Here is a 25,270-nt window from a genome sequence, read left to right as displayed (position 1 = left end):
TAGACGCCGGCTTTACAACCATGCTTCCGCGCCACGCTGCTTGCTCACGGGCATCGTCGTATATTCCAATTTCATGCGAGCCGTTCGGGATTCGTGAACGTTCTCTCGTCACAGTTTTCCCGCGTACGGAACGTCCACGCAGGCGGACATTCATGTTTTGTATTCGGGGAGTAGAGGTACGAGGTTGTATTCCGTACGCGACTACACGGTTGTATTCTTGTGAACGAACGGGTGGGCGGGCAGTCGAGTGGCCGTTTCAACCGACCGACGGCATGGAAGAGGAGATAGGATGCCGGCCGGCATTTTCGTCAGCCTCCATATTTTCGCAATGTTGAGAAACCGCGTTCGTTTATGTATCTACGCCTGGACGTACGCGAAAACGATTGTATACGCATCCGTGATGTTTTCCCGTTTCACAGCCGAGGGACGCCATCGCATTTCGCGTGGCTGCCACGAGCACGATGGTTCGGTTGATCACCCCTGTTGTTACAATGCCGTCTATAATTACCGATCTGGATTTCATGTTACCAGCTAATATCGGATTTAACATTCTTCTACTCATGTTTCGCTGAACCGTTGGAGAAATTCGGGCGGGATATCGGCTACTAGCGCCATGTGCTCATTTCGTTACATTTTCCTGTTGTGCATTCCCGGAGCGTTCCCCTTGTACACGCGTACACACTGTTTCCTGCTCGTTTTCTTACGATCGCCGTACGCGTTACTCGGCATTCCTTCGACAAGATGGACGCCATTTTTTTATCTAGAACATCAGTAATATAGGTGTAGGAAAAGCGAGCATCCCGCGCATTTTTCCGACCGTCGTTGCTGCCGCCACCACCAACACCACCACCACCACCACCACCGTCGTGGGTTTCCATTATGGCGCCCGAAACCAAGCCCGCGTTCATTGTGCCCTCTCACTCGCTCGTCCCATCATCTGCCTCCTACTTCTTCCCTGTCTCGCTCTCGCGTTCACGCTCTTTCTCTCTCTTTGTGTCGTAATTGATCGATAATTCGTTATAAGAGGGTTAATCGTGTCTGACGGACGATCGATAGACTCACACATATCTCTTTCAGGTCGACGTGTTGCTCTGAAATTGTTTACCGATCTGCGTGCATAAACACCGCGCCGAAGGCTTCCTTTCTCGCTTTACTTTTCTCTCTCCCTCTCCCTCCCTCTCTCCCAGTGTCCCTCTCCCGCTTGTTCCCTCTGTCCTTGTCTATCTGCGTTTTCTCCCCTTTTGCCCGCGATTGTGCCGGCGTTCGGTTCTCTCTTTTCATCGAAAACCCCACGCGCGCAGCCAGCAGCAGCAGCAGCAACGCCATGTATTATATACTCGTGTCTCTCCTGCCTCCCTGTTCATTCGTAGTATGCCGCGCAATGTTACGAACCTTCGAGAAAACATCGCGGCGATTTTTCATCTTAAATCGGAACCGTCATTCGGCCGGCCACGATAGGAGCCGCTTATTTTTAGTCTATAATAATCGTTTCGACGACGATCGCCGGCTTCATGGGAGTCTCGCAAAGTGAAATGAAATCCGTGCGTGAAAATGCCGGCAATGCTCGTTCTGTCCTCTCTCTCTCTCTCTCTCTCTCTCACTCACTCACTCACTCACTCACTCACTCACTCACTCACTCACTCACTCACTCACTCACTCACTCACTCACTCACTCACTCACTCACTCACACGATCGGTCTATATCATCACAGAAGGCCGTGGCAGCGGCGGCGGCGGCGGTGGCGGCGTCTTCGCGCAGCGGCAATAGTATGTCACGTGGAAACCACGACCGTAACTGATTCTACGATATATTATTGAAATATCCTCGATTCATCGAGCTCTCTGTCATGCTACGGAATAGAATTCGGGACCCGTGAACTCACGTTATTTGTTTACATCATGTCGCGCTCAGACTCTGAGCCCGTTGACTGCCTAGGCTTCTCGTAAATGAAATTCATTTACATTCAGAATCTAGTTCGATCACGCTTATTTGGCTGCTGAACGTCAGTTTAGTATTCGTAGACTGCGACGCAGACTCGCGTGGCTCGAGGAGAACATGGAAGCGAGGAAAAAGGCGGGAGTTCCAAGCAGCGTTCGCAATACGACGGAACAAAAGATTGATCCTATCCCCCTTTCGATACTTTATTGATTTCTACATATTATCTTAAATACGTTCAGATTAAACATTGGATGTAATAGGACTGTAATAGCAAAGCATGCGATAATTGCGTGCTCGTTATCTCGTCGAACGAGCCATGGTATAATTTCATTTGATCGAACATATTTTAAACTGATTTCGTTCCGCTTCTATATTTCTTATTATTGGTAACTGGAGGTGACTTCGGCCAGAAGACGGTCGAAGTAATATGTATGCGTATTACAGAAGAATTATATAACGATCGTTCACGGATTGCCCGAACAGGCGAGAGAAACGGAATACGATGGGTTATGAACGTTGGGTTATCTGTAAAGACCTCGTGATTAGTAATAAGTTGATAGGTAATCGTGTCTGGGGGATAATAAGCAATATCGTCATTTCGTGTCCACTGGCGTCTGTTCGCGTCACGCTCGTTGTAAACTACCCGGCAACTCCATGAACATACAACGGTAGTCGGCTACTAACAGATTCTGGTTCGAAGAAAGCGCATCAAGTTTCACAGACATGTCATAACACTGAACGCGACCGAGACAATGGCCTTTATGAATTAGATACGAGCTTCCTTTTTTCCTCATCGTTCCACGATACAAACTACGCATACGATTTAGTACACAGCCATTAATATATTCGAATCGCTCGATACGAATGTTACGAAAATATCACCGGTCTTTTTATTACATCGATTAACAGTCCGTTGATATCGATATTATTACGCTTAATATTCAAGTTTATGAAATGAGATATTACCGTTCCGTTTGATAAAAGGACTTGATAATACGAGACCGTTTACCTTGAGACAGTTCGGGCTCTCTCCCCCGATGATATTACAAATCGGTCCCTCTACTCAAATTTATTTACCCAGCGTCTAATAAGCTCCTTTCCTCCGTTTGCAATACTGTAGATAGATCATGTACGTATTTTTCATTCGATTCAAAGTTTGCTGCCGATTTTACGCACGGACACGCTGTTCCGTGCTTCGCTCTTCTTCCCCTCTTCACCCCTTCCGTGTGCTTTACGCGGCACACGAACGCATCCCTTCTACAAACATGTATCGTAGTCTGCTGCTGCTGCTGCTGCCTATCCCTACGGTTCCCCTGCCAGCCGGTTTTAGTCGATTCGTCCCTTTGATTGGATGATGCAGTTCTGCGAGTTTCCTATGCCCTCTTTCCTTGCGCCGGCGATAGACACGGCGCGTGTATGCCATTACGACGACCCACCGTGGTCACGAGTAACGCTGCATGAACACGAGTTAAGGTATATGCCGGTACTTCGAAGGATCGTGTGAACCGTACACTTTACGGAATACTATCGTCAGTTTTGTTTGTTGGAGCTGAGATTTGATACCGATCTCCTAGATTACTTACTACCTCTCCCGACTTTCGAGGAACTACGATAAGATCTTTACGTTTAGAAGACTAAGAAATTTTCGCCTCGGAAAGACTATTAAATAAACAAACATACTCGGGGCGTGTGTAATCCTTTTATCACTCTTCTTTTTTCAGTTAACAAATACTCCGTTATTTTTATCGCAAGTTCTTTAACTACGCGCGTTATCAAGCTTCGATACGTACCGATAGTTCCCGATGCTTGTACGTTCTAATTACGCTTGTACCAAGAAAATTCGTAAAAGAAAATTTTCATATGCTGATGAGAGTTTTCGTCGAACAACATCGGCCCTCGCGTCTTCCTATTTCGCCATATTTTAACGGAAAGTCCCCTCCACTTTTCTTTCCCGTGTCCTTACGTTTCTTGGCGGGAAGGGAATCCTCTTCATCCGTTTCCCCCACTTCTTTATCTGTCGGTCGTTGTCAGGGTTTCTCCTATCCCTGTAAGCCTCCCACTTCTTTCAATAATGCTCGACTTTCGAGTACGCGACGATGCAGTTGCAACAAACCTATTAGTCGTTTTTATTTAGTAATTATAAGCGTCGACGACGAACGTCTAAGGTCCGGGAAGACGATCGATCATTAGAACTCGAGTTACCTTTGTGTTCCAGGAAAAGAACGACGAAACAAAAAAACAGAAAAAGGAAGAGAACGGTGACGGAGAAGTTGAAGAAGAGGAGATAGAAGAGGAGGTCGAAGAGGAGGAAGAAGTCGATGGTGACGGCGAAGAAGATGATGAAGATGACGACATACCAGAAGGCGAAGAAGATTTGGAAGAAGGTGAAGGTGAGCTTCGAGGCTCCGGCTAATAAAAGTTCTCTCGATCGTATTGCCTTATCAATTACATGCGCGTAGATTCGCGCTCTGCACGGGAATCGATACGATAACGTTGGCGTTAGGTAGAAAAAAAAAACGAAAAAAAAAACAAAAAAAAAAAAGAGTATGGTGTGTAGCTGAACCTGTTTCTTTGCAGATGAAGAGGAGGACGAGGGCGAGGGTGAAGTAGAAGAAGTAGAAGATGAGGAGGAAGACGCATAATGAAAAAAGGTGAAGGTGTATGTAAGTAAGAAGGGAGGTAGGCATACGGCACCGTCGTCGATCTTCTTCGGCAGTCTTCTCAGCAAACACTTACTCTCATATTGAGTGGTTGGTAGCAATGTTGAAATACCCATCGTGCCCAGAGCCTCCCGACCTACGAGATAAAAATTACCACCTCACCGGAGTTGTGGCGGGCTGACACAAATTAGAGAGACGCAGTCCCGATCCTACTGTCTTGGCTCTTCGCAATTCTGGTAGTCTAGCCATCACCAAATGCTAAATTAGGTAGTTTGAATGAGAACCGTGGATTCGTCGCGCGGAGTCGTGAAATAATCCCCCCGTACGCGTCGATTCCCTTTAATATCTAAGTCTTTCGTGCGCAGTCGTACGTTCGCGTTAACACGGACGCCGCAGGTACGGCACGGACTCCCAAGGCGAATTTATCGTCTCATCCAAACTGCCTACTAACTGGTATTTGCCGTCATCTGGCTTTCTTCGCGGGACAGTTTTGTAATGGAAACTTATTTAAGATATAAAAAGCTCTATTGTATTTAAATAGTGTAAAATGAACATTTGCGGGTGATGATTTTTTTACATTTGAAAACAAATTTGCGTTTGTAGTTCGGCAGAATGTCTCTCACCTTGTGCGCGTGATTGATTTTCCTTTTCGACATTCAACCGTGTATTTGCAATGACGTTGCAGGAGCGGGGGCGGTTCGACGATATATACGATGAATAAAATGATTCAAGTGGCGTAAAAGAACAAAAATAGCAAATAAATAAATAAATATATAAAGGGCATCTCTCGGCATTCGACGTATAAAATAAAATTGAGATAAAAAGTCTCGCTCCGCGCTCCTGATCGATCCGGGAACCGGAATTAAGGTTGATACAACGCTCGCGCCAGGCAGTGTGGATGAGTAATGTGTGACTTTAACATTGCATAATAATTATACATAGCATGTATAAAGTTTATGGAGTAAGAAACATTTTATTATTAACGATAATATTATGTAAACGTAATGTAACGTGGAGAGGTTGTTACAATTTAGGGTTGGAGTATACAGAGTAGGGAGAGTATTTTTTATTTTACGAAACGCAATTTATTTTGCAGAGCAACATTTTTATTTCTTTCAAACTACTATTCCATTTGTTCAGTGTTCGAGTTCTTAGTTTTTTAGTTTTATTTAAAACGACTTTAAAACTGTAGCCACGTAGCGCATTTCAAAAGGATATCGTCGAAGGGGAAACGGTGCGATTTGCAAAAAGTTACCGATAGTCATTGCAGCGAAGCTAACGGGTACAACTCTCCCTATTCGATCGCACTCGTTCGACCATGATTCATTTCTATCTTACGTACTATGGTTTTACTTTTCTCCTCATTGTCACGAACCGCTCGAGCAATGATTCGCCGACTGTCGCAGAGCGAGGGGCAGTAACGTTCTTCCGTTGTGTGTACCATGTATTCCCGTGCGCTCGATTTAACCTTACTCATAACGTACCCATAACATATTCATTATGTTACAGTCTTGACGAATTACGATTACGTTTACCTGATTTCTGATTATTACCAAATGGATGAATGATACTTGTGCTCTTGTGCCAGAGTCGGTGGATCCTTGTTACGTGAATAGTCCATAGTCGTCGCTTGTTTCGGGAGACTGGTAGACAAGACAAGAAAGGGTGAAGAGACATTGCGGTTAAGATACCATTGTACCATAGCTGCATAATAAATAAAGGTAACGATAATTTGAATGCGAGACGATGTCCCACGTTTTAATGTACAAATATTTTCGAATGAGATAGTTAAATAAAACGCAGTTAGACCAGAGAAACTGATTCGTTCTCGTAAGTAGTAATGGGTTTGACCATCCGGAGACAAATTACAGTAATGGCAGTATTTCAAGAAGAAAAGATAAAGGAAACTGCTGTTTGTCGACTGAATCCTGTTGCACCGAATTCAAGGAGACGGAGTGGACTGCGTGCGCGATTATACGTCAAGAATTAAAGCCTGATCTGTTCGGTGTTGAGCTATGAAACGTAGTAGAAGACAAAATTCCAGTCAGATTATCGTGGAACGATGAATGGATACGATTTATTGGATCGTTCGCAGGCCATGCCATCTCTGAAGAAGAAAGAAAAAAAAGTGAAACTCTGTTACTCTACGGTTTTATACACAATCTGTGCTGCTGTATTTACACGTGTTCACTTCAAGATAGTATTTTGACGATCACGTTGACAAAGAACTATCTTTAAGTACAGGTGCCTGAGCAAAAAAATGAGTACTTTAGCGTTCATAGTATACAATACTATACACTATAAGCATAGGTCCGTTTAATTTTATTGATATACAAAATATCGAGCCCCGTTTGCAGCGTGTCCAAATAATAAGATTCACGGATTGGACTTGCGTCCTGTACTGTCACGAGCCCAGGGATCGCGGTACTCTTCTCTGCTCCCGGTACTCGACGCGACTCCGACTATTATTCACTGGTGCTAACGGGTCTTAAAACAATCAGGCTGATCGCCCAGATACCGTTACATCCCTACGTTTGTTAGGTAAGCACTGAAAAGAAGATAAATAAAAAAGGAATTTAAGAATCCTAACGAGTCTGGTAATTGAAACGTGTCACGATTTAAACGTAAACGAAGAAAAAAAGAAAAAAAAGAAACCTTAGGCTAAGAATTTGGTTTGTGTTCATAAATCTTGTTCAAACTACTTTTGTACAGGATACCATCGCATCATCACTTTCGACGTTTAAAGAAAAGAAAGAAAACGAATAACAATAACTGATGCCACAGACTATATTTCTGCCCATTCCATCAGAATTGAACTTTCATTGTATTTTTAAGTAAATACATTTTGGAAAACAACCACAGATGTTTTTTTATTCTTCACAGATGTTTGTGAAGGAACGCGCTCTTCTCCCTATTTATTGATTTAGACGATAATTTAGACGTAACGACACTTTTCTACCTATCTTGTACATACACATATTAATTAAGAAATATATCTGTAGCAACGATGTTGTAAATATTGAACAGTAATTTACAAATACAAAACATGTACGTAACGATGATATGTGATACACTGAATTAAACGCAGCTGAAACTTACAATAATCTCTATCTTTATTTACACGTATATAATTGTATGTAAAATCATAATGTATTCTTAGTTGTAATTGTGTATAATGTAGTAAACAGATGTACCTAAGCATACAATATTATTCGTATTGTTCGTTTATAAGACAATTTCTGTACTGGTATAATAATATATTGGTAACTGATAGCGGAAACGCGAGATCTTTAGTCTGTACATAAACATACGGCGCGTGATCGTAATAGTACGTATAATATAATGTTCAAAGTAATTAAGTATGAATCAACGTGTTTGGACGGAACGTGTATTGAAAACACTTTTTTAAATATACATACATATATCGGGTACAGAGAGCATCTCGCTCGAGCTGTTACTGCAAACGGAACCACTATATATTTACAAACATATTTGTAGCGCGTGAGAAATGTGTATAAGTGAAGTGAAATATCAAACGTTTGTATAAATTTACGAGTCGGATGCGCAAGAGAGATATAACGTTTACGAGCGTTTATTTTAGCTAAGCGATTTGTACGCGAGCGTTGCATGCGGATTGTCTTTTACAATATATGTACACTATATTTTCTCCGTTGCGAATTTTATTTTATACAATATTAAGAGAAATAATAATAATAATAATAATAATTATCTCGAGACACTTGACACGCGCGCTGAGGCGCGCTGAGGCGCGCAGATTCCGATACACTTTGATCACAGTCACAGCATTTTGTATATCACTTAAATCGTTAAATATCATCTCCTTTAATTCGTCATACTGATAACGGGGATCCTAAAAATCGTATATCAAAATATGAACATCGCGTGGAAATTGATACTATCCTAGTAATGATAGCGCAGTAATGTACTGCGATCCGCGGTAACGGCTTCCTAATTAAATATTAATCACATGGTATATTAATTCAAAGAGATTGTTCACAGAACAGCATTTTATACACAACTTTCTTTACAATGTTAAGGTCAATAAAATGCACGACTCCTCAGTCGTCAACTTTTCGCGTCGATTTATACATGTCATTCAAATTGCACAGCTCTTGTATAGTGTTGTTGGTGATTCTGGTAAAACTGTCGGTCATGTTACTCGGTTCTGCGTTCGCTCCTTTGTTCGTTTCCGGCTAGATTTTAATCATCGTTCGTTTTACTTGTGTGTAATATCAGGAACAACAACTTACAGCGATGTACATACCTTCGTTGACTCCGAAATGGATAGTCCAGTGGATAGATTCTCAGAAAGAGCTGTACCGAATGCGGCCAGCTCCGCTGAATCGAGCTGATTCAAGTCAAAACTGTACTGTTGACTGTCCATGTCTAAAACGCTTGTGACATCCGTTCCGTCTACTATCAACAAATTAAACTATCACGTTAGACGCGTATGTATTAGGATTTTTAATAGTGCGTTACTAGCAGACAACAGTTACCGTTATTCAGCGGAAAATCATTGTGATACGGCGGTGTCACACTGTTCAAGAGTATTTGTTCTTGTTGCTGCATTTGCAACGTGTTCTGTATATACGGAAATTGTTGTTGCATCGACGACTGTTGAACGATGTGACTACCCGGTGGTTGATACTGCGGTGATAGTTGCGGTTGAATGAGTCCTGGATTGTACGGGCTGTACTCCAACGGCGACGGCGTGCGTCTTGGCGATAGTTGCGACCTGCACCATTGCTTAGCTCAGTTTATTTTATACAATAATCGTATTTCATTCGACGAGTCCTCCTTAAAAATAGTTGACTGGTTCATTGAAATTGCATTACCTCAGAGTCTGCATAGTAGATGGTGGTTGAGGAAAGTTGGTTCCCATCGGGTAGGACGGGAAAGCTCCTCCGCTCGCGATGTTGCCTCCGTATGGAGACATCGTGTCAATGGGCTCTGGCTTGACAATGTTAAAATTGTATTCGAATGGTTGATTCAACACCGCAGCGTCTACAAATACAACGGGACAAATAGATCTCGATCGTGAGCTAACATTTCTGTTAATTACTGTAACTACCGTACAACCCGTAATCTCTCGTGCAGAATAGTTTGAATTAACGCCAGTGAAACACGTGCAATGGATCAACGAACAAACCAAATGAATGTATGAGAAAGCAAAGCGTAAAGAAATAAAAGATTAGTAGTAAATCAGGCACATGCAATTTTATATATTTTCACTCCAAACGCTACTCGAAAGAGTCGAGTGTCTTGTACTGCAATAAAAAAAACACAGTGAAATGTGATTAGCCAGCGAAGCTAAACTAACACTACATCGTACCTGCGACGTATTTGTTTTCTAACTCTGAAATTGATTGGGAACTGAATAAAAACACGAAATTTTCATCAAATAATTGTACATGTATATATAGATCGATATATTCTGTATACGTATCATACAATGTATAGATATATAGCTTTCTGTTTTTCAAAGAAGCGGTTTATAAAAATTTGTATTGCCATTACAAATATTGCACATAAGTTTCTTACCACCGTATCGTTTGAGTATCTAAGTACAATATCATTATACGAGAGCAGAGTACTTGTATATCGCTCGATTTTCATGATCACTGACAACGTCTCTTTCTTTATCGTCGTGATGGATATAAAAATAGCAGATCCATCCGTGTAATCTTTGGTAATAATTAGAAAAATACAACTTCCTAAATGTACAAGGCCACTGCTCTCCAATCATTCAGTTACAAATGTTTTCCAGACATTTATACAAAATACGTTCTTAAAAAAGTATAAAACAAGATTCTCTTCGTCGGTGCGTGAAAATATATATATATGTATGTATGAGTACCTGTTGATACAATGATGACTTTCTTTCTTTGCACAGTGGAAATTAATTTTCATTTTTAGGCACTGTCGGACGAAATGCGAAGGCTGTAACGTTTCCATTGTGCAAAGGGATTAGGTTCAATCGTATAGTTAGTAACGTGACGTGATTCAATAGCGCTGGAAATATTGACATCCCGACAAAAAATATGTGCACTCGCGATTCGTAAAACGTTCTCCAGATGTACAATGTTATTCCAAACATTGTGGAACCGCCCAACAACATTTCTATAATTCGTTACAACAATAATGTTACAACAAAGAGGGCCAGTCGGCCCGGCAAAAATGCACAAAAAGTATCAATCGCTGGCATCGATCGAGACAGTTTAATAATAATAATAATAATAATAATAATAATAATTCGTTCGTTCCTTGCACACATGAAGAAGATCCACGGTCAAACGACGAAACGTGCTCGCGTATATCCAGTCTCTGTTAAAATAGTGGATGTTAGATAAAAAGAAATTGCGAGTATCGCATTTCGTCGTCCGGCCGGAAATACGTGAAAATTAGTTACAAAGAGATAGGACCAGCGATTTTCTAGAAAAGAATGTATAGCACGATGTGATTTGAAAAGTTTGAACGAACGTGACAAATATCGGCGAGCGGCATCGCTCGAACCCATTCCCCGGCAAAGCTGCTGAATTGTAGATAGAATTTGACAAAGATACTCACGCTTCTCAGCTTCTGCCTGTACATGTCTCAAAATTAGCGCGTTTGGACTGTTATTAAACTTTTGCCTCTTTCGCCTTAACGAATCAGGATCATCTATAAATGATTGTACATTAACTAAATAATTCACAAACATCGTCACGTAAAGTATCGCGACGAATGATCCTAGGAGTAAAGGAACATAACATCTGCGAGAACCGTTAAATCTTTGGTTGAAAACCGCTGTGAGTTATCGGCGAGTCACAGGTTCGTACTCTTAATTGTTCTACTGACTAGAAACAAAGCGACGCTTGATAAACTCGAGACACAATAAAAAAAAAAGAAAACTTAACAACCTGTCATAAATAGTAAAAAGCGCTAGAATTATATGTAAATTAGCAACACCGTAAAATTTGACTAGAAGGAACACTACCTCTTCCGACAATAGGCAACAAGTTTCAGCCTGGGCTCGTATGAAAGACTGTGGAACAAGGACAACAACTTGTACCCCGACTAGAATCGAGTTCGACCCGTGTCAGTCTGTCGTAAGGGTTTCGTAAAAAGTTTCAAAAATACAAAATGCATCTCGTGGACGCGTTACGTTCCGTGGAACGTCTTCTAAGTAGCATTCCGGGGGAAAATATCACTCTCAAATGGAAGTAGACTAGAAAGACCACTAGAAACGCTGAAGCAAAATTAAGTTTCCTTCCGATCGTAGATTTTCCCACCCTCCACGGGACTATAATAAAACGACATTTCATCGAATTCCGATGCCGTAGCGTGCGGCGCCATAGCAGTGTACAACGCGTAATGTTCGGCCTCCGTTAATTCCATTCCGTACGGCGGTGTCTCATCACCGTCTAATCTAAGCGATTTCACGCTGGTGGTACTTATCGCGCTGGATCTCGGCGTGAGCAACTGCGAACTATCCGGAGTACTGTTGGTCGACAAGTACGAAATATTTCCCGTGGTACTCAAAGACTGAGTCGTTTCTTTGGACGCGTTCGATATCGTGTCTTTGTCCTTCTTTGCTTTCTTTGCAAACAATTTCGAGAACAGACCTTGCTTCGAGGTCTTGGTCAGCGTACCGGGTAAAGAGGGCAAATTTTTATTCGGTGCTTCGACGAACGAATCGGCCGCGTGAGAGGATATGGGACGCGGTAGAAGAGGCATGGAAGGCATTTTGCGGATACGTTTTGGCGGTAACGGCGGTAATCTCTCTTCCGTTTCCTGCGTTCCATCTCTCTTCGTAGTAACCACCGGCGACGGGCATTGATTCGTATCTCGTTTCGGTACGCACACGTCCTCGTATTTCCTCTCATTTGGTAGATCGACGAACTCGATCGGATTTTTCATAGCCATCTGTAGACTGGTGTACGTCTGATTGTCGCAAACGTCGATGTCCATCGCTTGAACAGTCGCGTGTTGCTCGAGAGCCGCCTGAACCAATTTCGCATGAGTATCGGCGTAAATTTGATCCAACTCGGCTACTTGAGTCAACAACTCGTCCGTCATCTCTGCTTTAAAATCTCCCGCCTCGTTCTCTTTCTCTCTTAAACTCATCTGACCCTTTTGCACCCATTTGCCTACTTCCGAATAATCGAACCAGTCGGATTTATCTTTAAGCATTTCTGAATTTCTCAGTACGCACGTGTTTTCAACGGTACTATCGGATTTGGTACGAGTCAAAGTCCCCGAATTAGTGTCGTTCGTCTCTTTGTCCGTACAACTGTTATCCGTCTTGTATGCTTTATTTAATTGGCTCGCAGAACTTTGCGCATCGATCGATACTTCATTATTTTGATAATCAATAATCGTGTTCTTTGTGGGTCCTACGTTTTGAGCGACACCCTGATTCGTACCCGGGCTTCCATTATACGAGTCTAACATGTTTTTCACATTGTACAAATCGTTCAAAGCGCGCAACGCGGAGATTTTGTTGTTCGACTTTTTAAAATCGAAATCGTGATTGTTATTATACTCGTCGATGTTACGCGGGAATTTCGGTGCGGCATTTGAAAGTAACGCCGACTCGGTGGCTAAGATTTTACTAAATGTACTGTAATCTGTTTTCTTCCTGGCAAATGCTTTCCGTAATGACCAGAAAGCAGGCCTACCTGCGCCAAGCGGTAACATCTGAAACGGTAAAGGTTCACTCGTCGCGCCGTCCGAAGGTCTTCTCAGTTGAATGAACACTTGTACCGGTTGTTCAACTTGCTGTATGCGGTAAGTAGGCGTCCTGAACGCAATCGCGGTCTGTCGACGGAGAAGAGAAAAATTAGTAATCAATGGAACGGTGAAATTTTCGAATCGTATCGAGTATCGATTATACGCACTTGCTTATGTACATGAGTGGGTTGGAAATCGCCGAATCCTTCCCAAACCACTTGCCCATCTTTCTCCTCTATGAACCTCACTTGTATATCTTCCTTCGCAACTTTCTCGCACAATAAAATCATTTCCATGCCACCGGCGACCGATGCACTGCAATGACTGAGCTTGCATATCACAAGATCCGACATCGCCTCTGAGAAATTCCAATAATAGTTGACAAATCATATTTTACTCTCCTCCTAACATTATAAATCACGCTTACTTTTATCGTATATTGGGTCAGACACAATTGGTGGCAAAGGTACATTTAATTTCTTCTGTGATCCTTCTAAGAACACTTGAAAACACAGTCTCACTGCGTTCAGATCGATGCTGGTGGGGTGTCTCTTGTGATCGAACCCAGCTATGAAGCAGAAATATCGTAAGTCTCTTACGGGAAACGCAAAACGACGAATCTCAAGACTTTTCAACATACTTCTGAAGGGATCCACACGGATTTCCTCTCTTATTCTAAGCGCCTCTTCGATATCCTTCTTTTTAACGCATTGAATACCAAGATTTGCAAATATGACAGTCATATTTTCCGGCGAGACTTCGACTGTACAAACACCTTTGTTACATGCCTCTTTGCCAACGAGATTGTGAGGATGAGGCTTGTAAGGTTGATCCTTTGTTACACACGAGACTACCACCACAGCTCTGCCTTTGTATCCTACTATCTGCGTTTCATTTTATTCGTTACTACGACGCATCGGTGATCGATCAACGTTATTCTTTGTATTACTTACTCTTATACTAGGAAACGTTTTACTTTCCGGTGTACTGTTTACACCGGGTATGCTACCAGCCGATCTGCCTTCGCATTCATAGCGAAAGCGTAACGCTTTGCTAGCTGGTTGTTCAACTATTTCAGCGTATGGCAACAACTGTCCAGTATTCATTTCGACTGGCGGTTGTCCTTCCCTTTCACTACATCCTGCGAATCCAGGATCGGTAGTTTGGATAACTTCAACTGGTACAGAAAGAGAGAACATTAGATTTTTAAGCGATCATGCGAATCACGAAAGAATGTCATGCACTTTCCATATACTTACTGACATCACTTAATTTTATATGTCCATCACTCATACCATTAAACTGGTCCATACCTCTTATTGTTTAACACGTTTAACGGTCATCTAAAAAATTATTTCTATATGAGTTTTTCTTAAAACGGTTTGACAGGCGTCTGCTTCATCAGAGGAGGAAAACAGAGTGTCATGATCTACGCTTCGTATCAGAATTAGAAACCTCGGTAGCATCGCAGAGAAAAAAGTTTCGTGCGCGTATCATTAAAACGGATGATAGAAAGATGCGTGTAGTTGGACAAGGATAAATACCTGGGAGAAGTCGAGACGGTAGCGTGGGCGGAGGAAGATCGGCTTATCTGATATCGATTTATTTGACGAGGAGAGAAAATCGAACTGTTCAAAAGCGCGGGTCGCACATCTTAGCGGAAAACGCGTGTTTATGTCGCAATATAGATGACTGACGCAGAAAACGAGCGATTAACATCTGCGCGAGGAGTCATACGCGGATTAAATGATCGTGGGATAAGGAGCTCTGTGTTTAAACGCTTGGACCAGCGAAAGACGACAGCTGTTCGCAGGTATGCTCCAAAGAGACACTGCAACACACAAGTGTCCCAAGGGAAGGGAAACGGGAGTAGAGGGCAAGGAGGGAATGCCACGCTGATCCAATCATTATTTTGGGAAAGCCTAGGTCTGTACAGGCTGGTGCAGCTATAATTAAACTATCGTAGGACAATGTGACGAGAAAGACTTGCCTGCAGCACGATCAACATAGTAACGCACTTTCGAATACGGGGCCGCTGTTCCGCGTTACTTCTATGTATTCCTCTCGATCAGGAAAAACCTGTATTCGCGCTCGGAACTCTCGGCCGTTCCTTCGAACGAAATGCGTAATTATTCAATAACAACGAATTACGATGCAATTTATACGTATGTTTATCTGCGACCCGAGTTCTCTCCACTGCTGCGCACACAATTCGCATGCAACTAAAAGCGTGCACGGCCGTGACTAGAAACCAGACTTAAACGCGGCAGCACAACATTTCGCTCGGACTTTGCATCGGTATACTGGCATCGCCAGGCATACTCGTCGCTTTTAACGACTGAAACACTCGGCCCTCGGCTGACTCGGCTCTGCTTCGCGGATACGCGCAAGTACAGGTGCTGGAAGGGATATAGCAAGCCGATAAAAATTGCATGCAAGATAAAGTGTATATTATTGTGTCAACAAATGGGTCAGGCCATCTAATAAGCGTAAAAATTACTGGTTTCAGTGAAGCAAACTATTATTCCTTTACGAAAATCTACATATAATACGCTTCTACGTAATAAATGAGTAGAGCTACGAACTCTATTATAGATTTTAGGATCTCGGAGACACTTTACATTCACACATAGAACATGTGAATCTCTCTCTCTCTCTCTCTCTCTCTCTCTCTCTCTCTCTCTCTCTCTACCTTTATTGCTCTCCGCTACTTGGGCCTACGTGTACGTGCCACATTTTCTATGTGTACGTGCCAAGTGAGTCCGGGATCCAATGAACCATTTGTATGTGGTACGTACTTGAACGAATCTACTCTCGCAGCAAGTAGTCGAGGCGAGCGAGTGAACGGCTATCAGCATGTGTAATGCGTTACACGTTTCAGTTACTTCCTAGAAATTTATCCGCCGATGACGTAGAAATAGTAAATTACATTTTTTTCTCGATATTCCTCGTTCCATCTTGGACAACCTCTTTTTCACTCCTCTTTCAACAGTATCTTATTCGGTCGTCAGCGAATCATTTAACGGATTATATCATCGGCGCGAACGTGCTAAGTACCTTGGATCGAAAATAAGCGTGCGTTTAAGGTTCATCGAATTTATCGTGTATAGGTAGATTAAAATCCAGGGACGTAGAAGCGTCGACGGACTTGCCGATGATTCACGCGAGTAGACACGTCACACAGTATTCTAAGATTTGAGGAATTTCGATCCAGCGCCGTGCGTTGGGGAATAGTGAAACTCAAGTTTCAGTTACAAGCAAGAATTGACGAATTTCGATATTTCTCAATTACCTAACGACCAAGGTATCGCCATGGATATAGATTATTTCGATCACGCTTCCGACTCTCGATTTTCATGCCATAATGAATTTTCTTCTACAAAGAATTGTAGATCCGAGAGCGGCGTAATTTTGAATTTACGCGCGGTCAGGTGACCGCGCGTCGATCACGTGACACCTCCCCCATCCGAGCGTCGGCCATTTGCTTTTTCCTCTCCTTCGTGCGTCGTAGTGTCAGGTGTTTTCTACGTATTTCGGCATATTGGCGTTCAATTTTGATCTTCAAACTCTTCTGTACGCACATAATTGTGACCGATTTACTTACGATGCAGTTATTACTTCGCGTAAGTATCATATTACGATTTTCGCTATTAAATCCGACTATCAAATGCGCGTTTGTTCAACTACTTGTTGGACATTTCTGCTATACATTGTTCGTACTTTCGGGAGTTATCTCTAGATTCTTTCGAGATTTGTTCTTAGATTTTCATTTAATTTACGGATTCTATTTATTTACAGTAGTTTCAAATATGTGTTCGCTTTGATTTTGTTACAGGTTACAGATTCCGAGTGGCACGTTGTCGATGCCGGGTGGCGCGTGGCTCAATCCGATGGACCTCGGCTTGAAAAATGGTAAACATTGACAATATATTTAATTCGATTAGAGCGAGACTTGGAAATTTAATAAACAATTTGTAAGAATAAATCATAATGTTCTTTTATTCTTATTTGTTACAGTTTTCATCGTTACTGCTTTCCTTTGATGACTGATTGGCAGCTGGTTCCCAACAGTCCACAACTTTTGATAGCTGATTCCTCGACCTTTGGCTGGTGGAAGGAACATGGATACATCACGGTGAGTCGCATGCTTTTAAGTTCCTCCGGTCACTCAATCATGCCGGGACGAAAGGTCCGATACGGTACGAGTGACTGGTTGTATTTTACACTTGTTTGACGAGCATAGTGACCCTGAGGATTTGTAATATTATTATAAATTCTCGGAAGTAGTGACAATTTTATATTGTGACATATGATATACTAGCTCAGGTCAGGGCTTCTTGTACTTGTTATTTATTTTATATTAATGAGAACGATATCAAGAGCAAACGTTTTATTGAAAAATATAAGTATTTTTCAATGACTAAGTGAGTACTTAGTAATTGCATGGTCATTACGATTTTGTTTGACCACGTAGAGTTTAATTTTGAAGTTGGACGACCTCCGATTTCGTGTGAAGTGTGTGTTTCCAATTTTCATTTGAGAGTATGGAGTAAATGGTAAGACACGTTCTCAACTTTTAATCCTGGTAATGGTGATAAGTGTCAATAACTAGATTTTATTTCTCCGATTTCGCGATATGTAACAATGATACGAAATGATGTAACATGCCGGCGATAGTAAAGTCTTTAAGTGTCCTTATAAAGAAATGTATTAAATTCCATGTACAAGAAGACGATTGGGATAGATTTCGAAGTCAAAGCATCCAGTATGAAAACTATTTCAGATAGACCATAGTCGCTTTGACGAAGAGATCTCCCATAGAATATTTCAATCGCAATTTATATTTATATTACATTCTTTTTTAATTAAATGAAATTCTATTGATGTTTCACGTAGAGTCTTTTAAAGTCGATTAAATGGAACGAAAGTAGAGTCATTGTGATTCCAAATACTAATCATGCATTTTTAGATCAGGATTTTCAGGTTCAGCGTCTTCCGTGTTTACTCGCCAGGATCCCATTCACGTGCTCAGGTGCTACTTGAGTGGGTGATAGGTGATAGGCACGATGATCCTTTTGTATATAGTTTATAAATATTATCCACCGGCTGGCAAGTTTCTTCATCGTGCACGACGTAATCTCTGCATTGTGTGTTTGTGTGGATTAGGCTGCGGAGTTGCGTCGGTGTTCTTTACAATTAAGTGTTGTAATATGTATTGTAATAGCGAATTTGGAATGTTAATATAATAAATCGTTGTAGTTAGCCGTCGTCTTGCTAGCCGATTACAGGTGAACGGTACGTACATACTTGAGCGTGTGAATCTGTTTGTACGTTAAACTCGGGTGTGGAGTCGTTCCCGGGACGACTGCCGCAGGCCCCTACATCCGAGAGGATGAAAAGCCCGTACGTACCGTCGTGCCGTATGAGTCTGTTGGTTCGTCTGTTTTGCCTTTCTTAAATATATGAGGATCAGGCAGGCAGGCAGGCAGGCAGGCAGGTAATTGACATCTGGTGCGCCTGTTAGCATATAAGTAGGTAGGGCCTGGCAGGTTGACACGTTCACGTCTTTTCCTTTTTACCGTGTCCAATCTGTTTTAAAAAATTTGCATTCGCTCGATCGACGGTGAAAAATTGTTTTCACACAGTCGATTTATCGAATGTAACTCTTGCGATTGCAATTGTTCGTCGTTGTCGGCCTCTCGTAGGGGTCAAAACGAAATGCGTTCTGTTCGAGACGGAGCACGCTTGCACAGACCTATGATCTTCGGATCCGGTGTACGCGTGCTTCCAACTGGGGCAACATCGCCCGAAGAAAGAAGAGGCTACGGCCGAAGAGGCCCGGTGCTATATGCACCTTCGGAAGAGGGCAACTATCAATGATTGTGCATTCAGAAATTATGTTTGTATAATTTCCTAAATGCAGAGTCATCCGATCACTACTTTGTCACTATGCTCGTTTTAATTTATACTTGTAAACAATCGGGATGGCCACTGCTGCCCCCCAGAATCTTGGGCAATCGCGGTTACATTTAGCGTTGCGAATCGAAATCACGGCTTGTATTAGAGTCACGATCATCCCAGGTCGCGCTTTACTTAGAGTTGCGTACTGATCGCAAATTTCGATTACAGTTTTGATAGTAGCGTTTTGCTTTTTGCATTGCTTGTTTATTTTTGAGTCTTCTTTAGCTTCCTTTATTAATTTTTAATTAGTGTCGCGAGAATGACGATCGCGTTAGAGTTGCGCAAAATTGAAAGCCCAAGTATTTCACCGATACTATGAAACTATTTCTGCGTCATCGAGGATGCCACCAGAATAAGAAGAACCAAGAAGAACCAAGAAGAACCAAGAAGAACGACAAGCGCGTTTAGTGTAAGTTGGAAAAGAGAAAGCAGAGAGCGCGTATTTGCTAATCTCCTCTGTGTTTTTGGGTGGGTAAACAATGGATAGAAAATATATCGTTCGCTTGAAATTTCGTTTAACGTATCGTTAGTAATTTGCACGTGCAAAAGAATCGAGCTGGCTGCTTTTTAGAAATTAAAATACTATAGAATTATCTAATCTATCTAATCTATTAAAGTCGTCTTGACAGAATTTCATTTGCACGCAGTTCCTCGCTACTTTTATTTTTTACACATTTCAATTGCCACCCTTTATGTCTCTTTAAATTATTAATCGAATCTCGTGATATAACGATAACTCGTAAAATCGTTTCGCAACGCAGAGCAAAACCGTGAAGCAGATATGTGTATTACATAAATACTGACCATTCCTCATGATTTATGTAATAACTGATTCCACGAAGCGGCACGCGATCGTGCAAAGATTGGCAAAGATATACTTATAGCGAAAACATTTTGCTAGCGACGCTTCAGTTTTCTTGTTAATCGTCCCGTATCCATGACAAGAGCAAGTAAACAAACGTCGACGTTCGAAATTTTCCTAAAGAGTTTGCTCGTGAACGCCGAAAGCGATGCCAGAAACTGCGATCACTCCCAAAAGCTCGTCTTCCCTGAGCGCCTCGACTAGCTCCAGGGAAGATACCAATCAATTCTTCAACGAGAAAAAATTGTCACGATGCATCCAACGTAAATTCCTGACGTACTCGCAACTTGCCGTAAAATGTCACAGACCGGGTCGGCGGCAGTACCGTCCTCCGAGAACGTCCTTCAAGTTGACTGGCCTCTACCACACGACCATTAATCGCTCGCCCGCAATCAACACCGCCACGAGTTGTCCAGACAATTCGCCATGCCCGATACTCCGCATGATCGGTGCTCCCTGCAAAAAGAGTCTGTCCATGATTGACCTGACCCCCTTGGCGATGGAGAACGAGAACGGTGACGTTAGGTAAAAGATTCAAAAAAGAGACGCGGATCTTTTTCGATGCTTGCGTCTTTGAATTAGATCGGACAGCAGTTCGACCGGTGAACGGGGGATCGAGGAACACGAAAAAGTTAAGGAAGATCTGGGCGTCAGCGTTGGTATCAAGAAGTGGATAGACGGGTTCGCAGCGTTCGCAGAGCCAGAAGAATCCTCCCGGTTCTTCCAACGCCCGGACAAAGCGGCCAGTGTGATCTGCCGTGTACTCATGCTGAATGCTTGGAGACGCAGACGGGACGAGGTGCAATATCTTCACGGGACGATCTACGATCTGAATCAACAGATCGAGCACCTGTATCTACAGATCATCGTGCTGCGACGACTGCTCGACACGGAGAACAACCGTATCAGTAAACTGACCGCGGAGGCTCATCGTGCCAAGATACAGTTCGACGAAGCGGTCAAGGGGAACAACACCCTTAAATCGGTAATATTAATCGGTAATATAAAATATCGATCATAAAAATCTCACAATTTAATATCGTTTAATATCGTTTAATATCGTTTAATATCGTTGCGTGCCAAAAACGGCTATTAGGGAGGGAACAATTAGCAGAACATTCAAGCACACAGCAGAGAGTTCAATGACGTGTATCTAACTAGGGGGATGACGCTAGCATAAGAGCTCGCGACACGAGTTTCTGGAGCATGTAATAATATCGTTAACGAGACACATTTTCGGCGTTCCACGAGCGTTGAGAAACGAGAATACTCCAAGTTCAATACTATTGTGTTCATCACTGAATCTTGCAAAACTTTCATTAACACGACTCGCATTTATGTTAATTAATTTAATTCGTTATCGATTTAATTATCGATTTAATTATCGATTTAATTATCGATTTAACGATGATTATGAAAAATATTTAATGGTACCGGAATATCCGTGGGTAAACAAGTTGAACAGCGTTTTGCTGAAAGTGATGGCAATCTGCGTCGCAGCGTGGTCATTAATTAGTGTAAGCGAACGAGAAGCTGGCACGGGTCCAGCCGGGTCCTAATTGTGAAACGAAAGAAGAAACTGTATCGCCGCTGCGCACCGACATAGATAAACCCTGGCTCTAAATAGATACGTTCGGGGATTTACCAAGTTCAACTTAGCACCGAGCCGGCATTCACGAACTGGGTTAACGTTCGCAGGAAAAGGAGAAAATGCAAGAGGAGATGAAGCGTTTGACCGAGCTTGCCGAGGAGAGGCTGGTCGCCGCGGAGAACCTGCGAAACGAGCTTCTGTCCGCGGAAAATCAGCTCCACGGCCTCGACGAGCAGATGTCGAAGGAGAGAGAAAAGTTGCTCAAATTGCGGGAAGACAAGAGGATTCTCTTAGAAAAGGCTAGATTCTCTAAGACTTGTCTATAATTCCGGGTTTCATAGTCGGGGTTTTAACGGTAACGCGGTTGACGCGATCTTACATTCCGTACCACTGCAGAAATTGATTCCGCACGGTGACTCATGACTCGCCCTCGTGGGAGACGAGTTCGCAAACAGGGTGAACTCGCGGTTCGATGCGGATTTCTACTCTATTCTATGGAGGATTGAGTCATTGTCTATCCTTCCGAGTTCCGGCGGAACGGGCGAAATCTTTTTTACGAACATTTCTTCTCTTTTGTTTGATATCAAGACCGCCGTCATATTGGACGTGGTTTGAAATTTGCATGATCAATTGACGTTATCAATCATGGGGTTTATCAATCGAGGGTTTCCAAATATCTACGAATCTAGGGCGGCAATAAGTTAGATGTAGTTGTTAGATAGGTCAATGCACGAAACAATATAATTCGTAGTTGAATCATGTACTTTCCGCTTCATTGGTGACTCACCTTGCGTACCTAGAAAACGGATCGATACCACTTGACCTATTAATTCTTACTCGTTGAAACGAAAATCGCGACAACGTCGTTTTCCTAAGCATCGAGAACATGAAACGTGCAACCGCTTTTTTAAAATACCTAATTTTCTACCTAAACACGGACAATGAGAATTGTACGATTGCGATATATGTATAAAAAAAAAGGAGGAAACGCGTTCTTCAGGTAACGGCCAGCGAAGCTTTAGCCACGGAACGAGGAGCAAGAGCCGACAAAGCGGAATCGATCGTCGAGGAATTACAGCTGAAGCTGGCTAATCAAATCGCCCTCGTCGAATCCTCGCAGGAACAGATAGAACGCTACTCAAAGTAAATTTTCCGGCTGTAGCTTTCATTATTTTGCATATCACTTGAACGCGAATACGCATGTAGGGAATTGAGAATCAAGGAGGAGGAGAAGAACAAGTTGATGGAACGATTGAAATCTACCGAGAACACTGGGAGAATTCTAAACTTGCGGGCAGTTTCCCTGGAAGCTCAACTAATTGACCGAAACATGACTCTGCAGCGCATTGAGGCAGCGTTCAATTCACAATTGTTAGTCTCCGTGATCAGATCGCGGATCGCAGATGATTTTATAAAAATCGATTAAGATTTAGTAATTCGTAACGCAATTGATTCATTAATTAATCGTGTCGTCGTCGTGTTAGATCGGAACTGAACGAATTGAAAGATCGTTTGATACGGCAATCCCAAGAGGTGGGTTGGAGTAGCAGAATGTTACAAATAGCCGGTACCGTTGTAAGAGCGCCAAGGGCTTTACTTCGCACGCTGTTATCAGGTCCGATGTTGACTTCTTAAAGATTGTTCGGTAAGCCGAAGCACTCAATTAATCGTCGATTCATACCTGTACTACCTGTACTCGTTCCTTAGATTCCATTGTTCAAGCGTGAATGCGTTACACTTTCAAGTTCGTTGTTGGAACGAAGAGTTTAAAAAAATTGCACTTCGAGGCCGAAGGTGTTGATTCCTTGGGAAGGAAGGATGGAGAACGTAGGAGGGAAGAATTTTAGGAAAAGTGATCGGGAGGAGATTAAGGGAGAATACAGAAACCAATTGCAAAACGATCGCAAACTTATGGGCAATTTTGCAAAAGACGACTTTAATCCTTTTTTTATTAATTTTTTTTTAACGGCTATACTTACTTTCTGACGGCAGGGACTTTATTACGCGGAAAATGTTTTAAACTAACAACAAATTCATTTGAAATATTGTATTTAATGATGTCGAGGGAACTATACATAAGGTTGATGGATAAATAAATGCAGACATGATCGAGTGCTTTTTAAAATCTATATTTTACATTTTTCTCTCGTGTAACATGATAATGTGATAGAAATATACCGTTGGCATCGAGTTCGAGTAGTTCATAGGTCATTGATACAGAACCATTGATACAGAACCATTGATACAGATTAACTTTGGTGATCCTTGGTTTAATGCATCGTTAGGCAATACAAACAAATACCTACGGTTTGACAATCGATAGAATACACGGTGGGTGTACTTACAATTCGCGTAACACGTAAGCTTCCTAGTCGGGGGATGAAGAAAACCTTTTGTCGCAACGGACCGATGCTCATGCGGTATTGTTATTCTTCGTGAAACACGTTACAGTGGATCGTAAAATCTAAGTAACCACGGTACGAGTGACACAAATACGACGTGTCTGATCACATTTCTCATTATTGTGTACTTAAATGCGAGATAAAGTTGATTCCTCGTTTCGTTCGATAACAACAATCGTCTCTACGCAGTATTCTCAACGCGGCGCAGATCGTTCCTCGCTTTACCGTGTTTTCGTTCACGGTGAGCGAGGACAGAGTCACGAATCTCACTGTGGAAGATTAGTTCTTTGTTATCACAAAATCGTTTCATCGTTTGAGTACATCGTTAAGTGTAACGTTATGTAATTCCGTTTGTTCGCTAGTCGATCTAAAAATCTCTTATTGCGTGTATTAATTTTGACAGCGAATAATGCCGTCCTACAATCTCGTAAATCTGAGTCACATCGCCTCTCGTTCAAATCGATATTTTCATAGAACCTAAGAAAATGAAACTTGTTCGCATTAATCGCGGACTTTCGCCTTTGATTTTGTTTACTTATCGGTTTCACTAATACCGCGTATTAGCAACTAAACGTCGACCCGCGAGACGAACAAAAAAAGTAACGACTAGAAATATAAATGCGTGAAAGATTGCTTTTCTTTTACTCGCAGTGCGAATTATCGAAGAACTTTAAGTAAACGGTCTAATTTCTCGACCTTTTTAAACTTCACAACGCACGGCTACGGTTTTTAACTATGCTGTTAGCTAGAAACAATAACGTTTGATCATCGCGTATCGATAAATTGCCGAGCTGGATTAGTCGAATATGGTAGCTCGAAGAAACGTGTATATCTACGCATTACGAGTAGTATAATAAAATGTACTACGTCTTTAAACTACGACAATCCCTCGATACGATTATTTGAGCAAATCAGATGTTGCTTGCAAGATTGCTCTCTGTATCACCATTTTATAAAAACGTTACCACAAACCAGTAGAAATATGAATGTCCGTCGTAGGTCTTCTTGAAATATATATCAGAGATTGTTCTTGATAGTCGTTCGGAAAAACGCAAAAAGGAATTACGTTGAAAATTCTTCGATTACTTACGTATCAAAATGTGTAACAGGTATGATTCTTTT

The 25,270-nt window shown here is 42.1% G+C and overlaps 4 protein-coding genes across 8 annotated transcripts in view; 3 read left to right on the top strand and 1 right to left on the bottom strand.

Moving 5' to 3' along the window:
- Positions 1–7,455, top strand: part of LOC108623724 (glutamic acid-rich protein) — a 9,373-nt gene extending 1,918 nt beyond the window's left edge. Inside the window, exons 2-3 of the mRNA XM_018022434.2 lie at positions 4,155–4,329; positions 4,517–7,455. Coding sequence (XP_017877923.1) covers positions 4,155–4,329; positions 4,517–4,581 — 240 coding nt within the window. The 3' untranslated portion in view covers positions 4,582–7,455. The remainder of the gene's footprint in view (positions 1–4,154; positions 4,330–4,516) is intronic.
- Positions 7,456–7,691: 236 nt separating this feature from the next.
- Positions 7,692–16,502, bottom strand: Dl (dorsal). 5 transcript variants are annotated; one of them, XM_018022426.2, is made up of 12 exons: positions 15,323–15,899; positions 14,592–14,675; positions 14,286–14,509; positions 13,973–14,216; positions 13,760–13,900; positions 13,500–13,690; positions 13,281–13,419; positions 11,188–11,280; positions 9,456–9,624; positions 9,117–9,355; positions 8,885–9,033; positions 7,692–8,813 (listed from the first exon to the last, which is right to left on the bottom strand). In XM_018022426.2, exons 2-12 carry the CDS (start codon positions 14,641–14,643, stop codon positions 8,679–8,681), a joined length of 1,776 nt encoding a protein of 591 aa, XP_017877915.1. In that variant the 5' UTR covers positions 14,644–14,675; positions 15,323–15,899; the 3' UTR covers positions 7,692–8,678. The 5 variants fall into 5 exon arrangements, with proteins under 5 accessions (XP_017877915.1, XP_017877914.1, XP_017877913.1 ...); XM_018022425.2 differs by having other exon boundaries at positions 8,885–9,036; positions 15,323–15,896; XM_018022424.2 differs by lacking the exons at positions 7,692–8,813; positions 8,885–9,033; positions 9,117–9,355; positions 9,456–9,624; positions 15,323–15,899 and adding an exon at positions 16,131–16,502 and having other exon boundaries at positions 11,194–13,419.
- An 884-nt stretch (positions 16,503–17,386) lies between these two features.
- Positions 17,387–25,270, top strand: part of LOC108623700 (agrin) — a 44,660-nt gene continuing 36,776 nt past the window's right edge. Inside the window, exon 1 of the mRNA XM_026812580.1 lies at positions 17,387–17,467. The gene's annotated coding sequence lies outside the window, so the exon portion shown is untranslated. The remainder of the gene's footprint in view (positions 17,468–25,270) is intronic.
- LOC108623693 (WEB family protein At5g16730, chloroplastic) lies at positions 17,475–23,875 on the top strand. Its single transcript, XM_018022387.2, has 6 exons — positions 17,475–20,680; positions 20,738–21,140; positions 21,854–22,045; positions 22,747–22,889; positions 22,953–23,117; positions 23,231–23,875. The coding sequence occupies exons 1-6, from the start codon at positions 20,304–20,306 to the stop codon at positions 23,379–23,381; spliced, it is 1,431 nt and encodes a 476-aa protein (XP_017877876.1). The 5' UTR covers positions 17,475–20,303; the 3' UTR covers positions 23,382–23,875.

This window comes from Ceratina calcarata, unplaced genomic scaffold (genome assembly GCF_001652005.2).
Source record: "Ceratina calcarata isolate Rehan_Ccalc_2016 unplaced genomic scaffold, ASM165200v1 scaffold289.2, whole genome shotgun sequence".
Lineage (NCBI taxonomy): Eukaryota > Metazoa > Arthropoda > Insecta > Hymenoptera > Apidae > Ceratina > Ceratina calcarata.
Note: the sequence above shows the minus strand (reverse complement) of the source record. Positions and strands in the feature narration are given on the sequence as shown.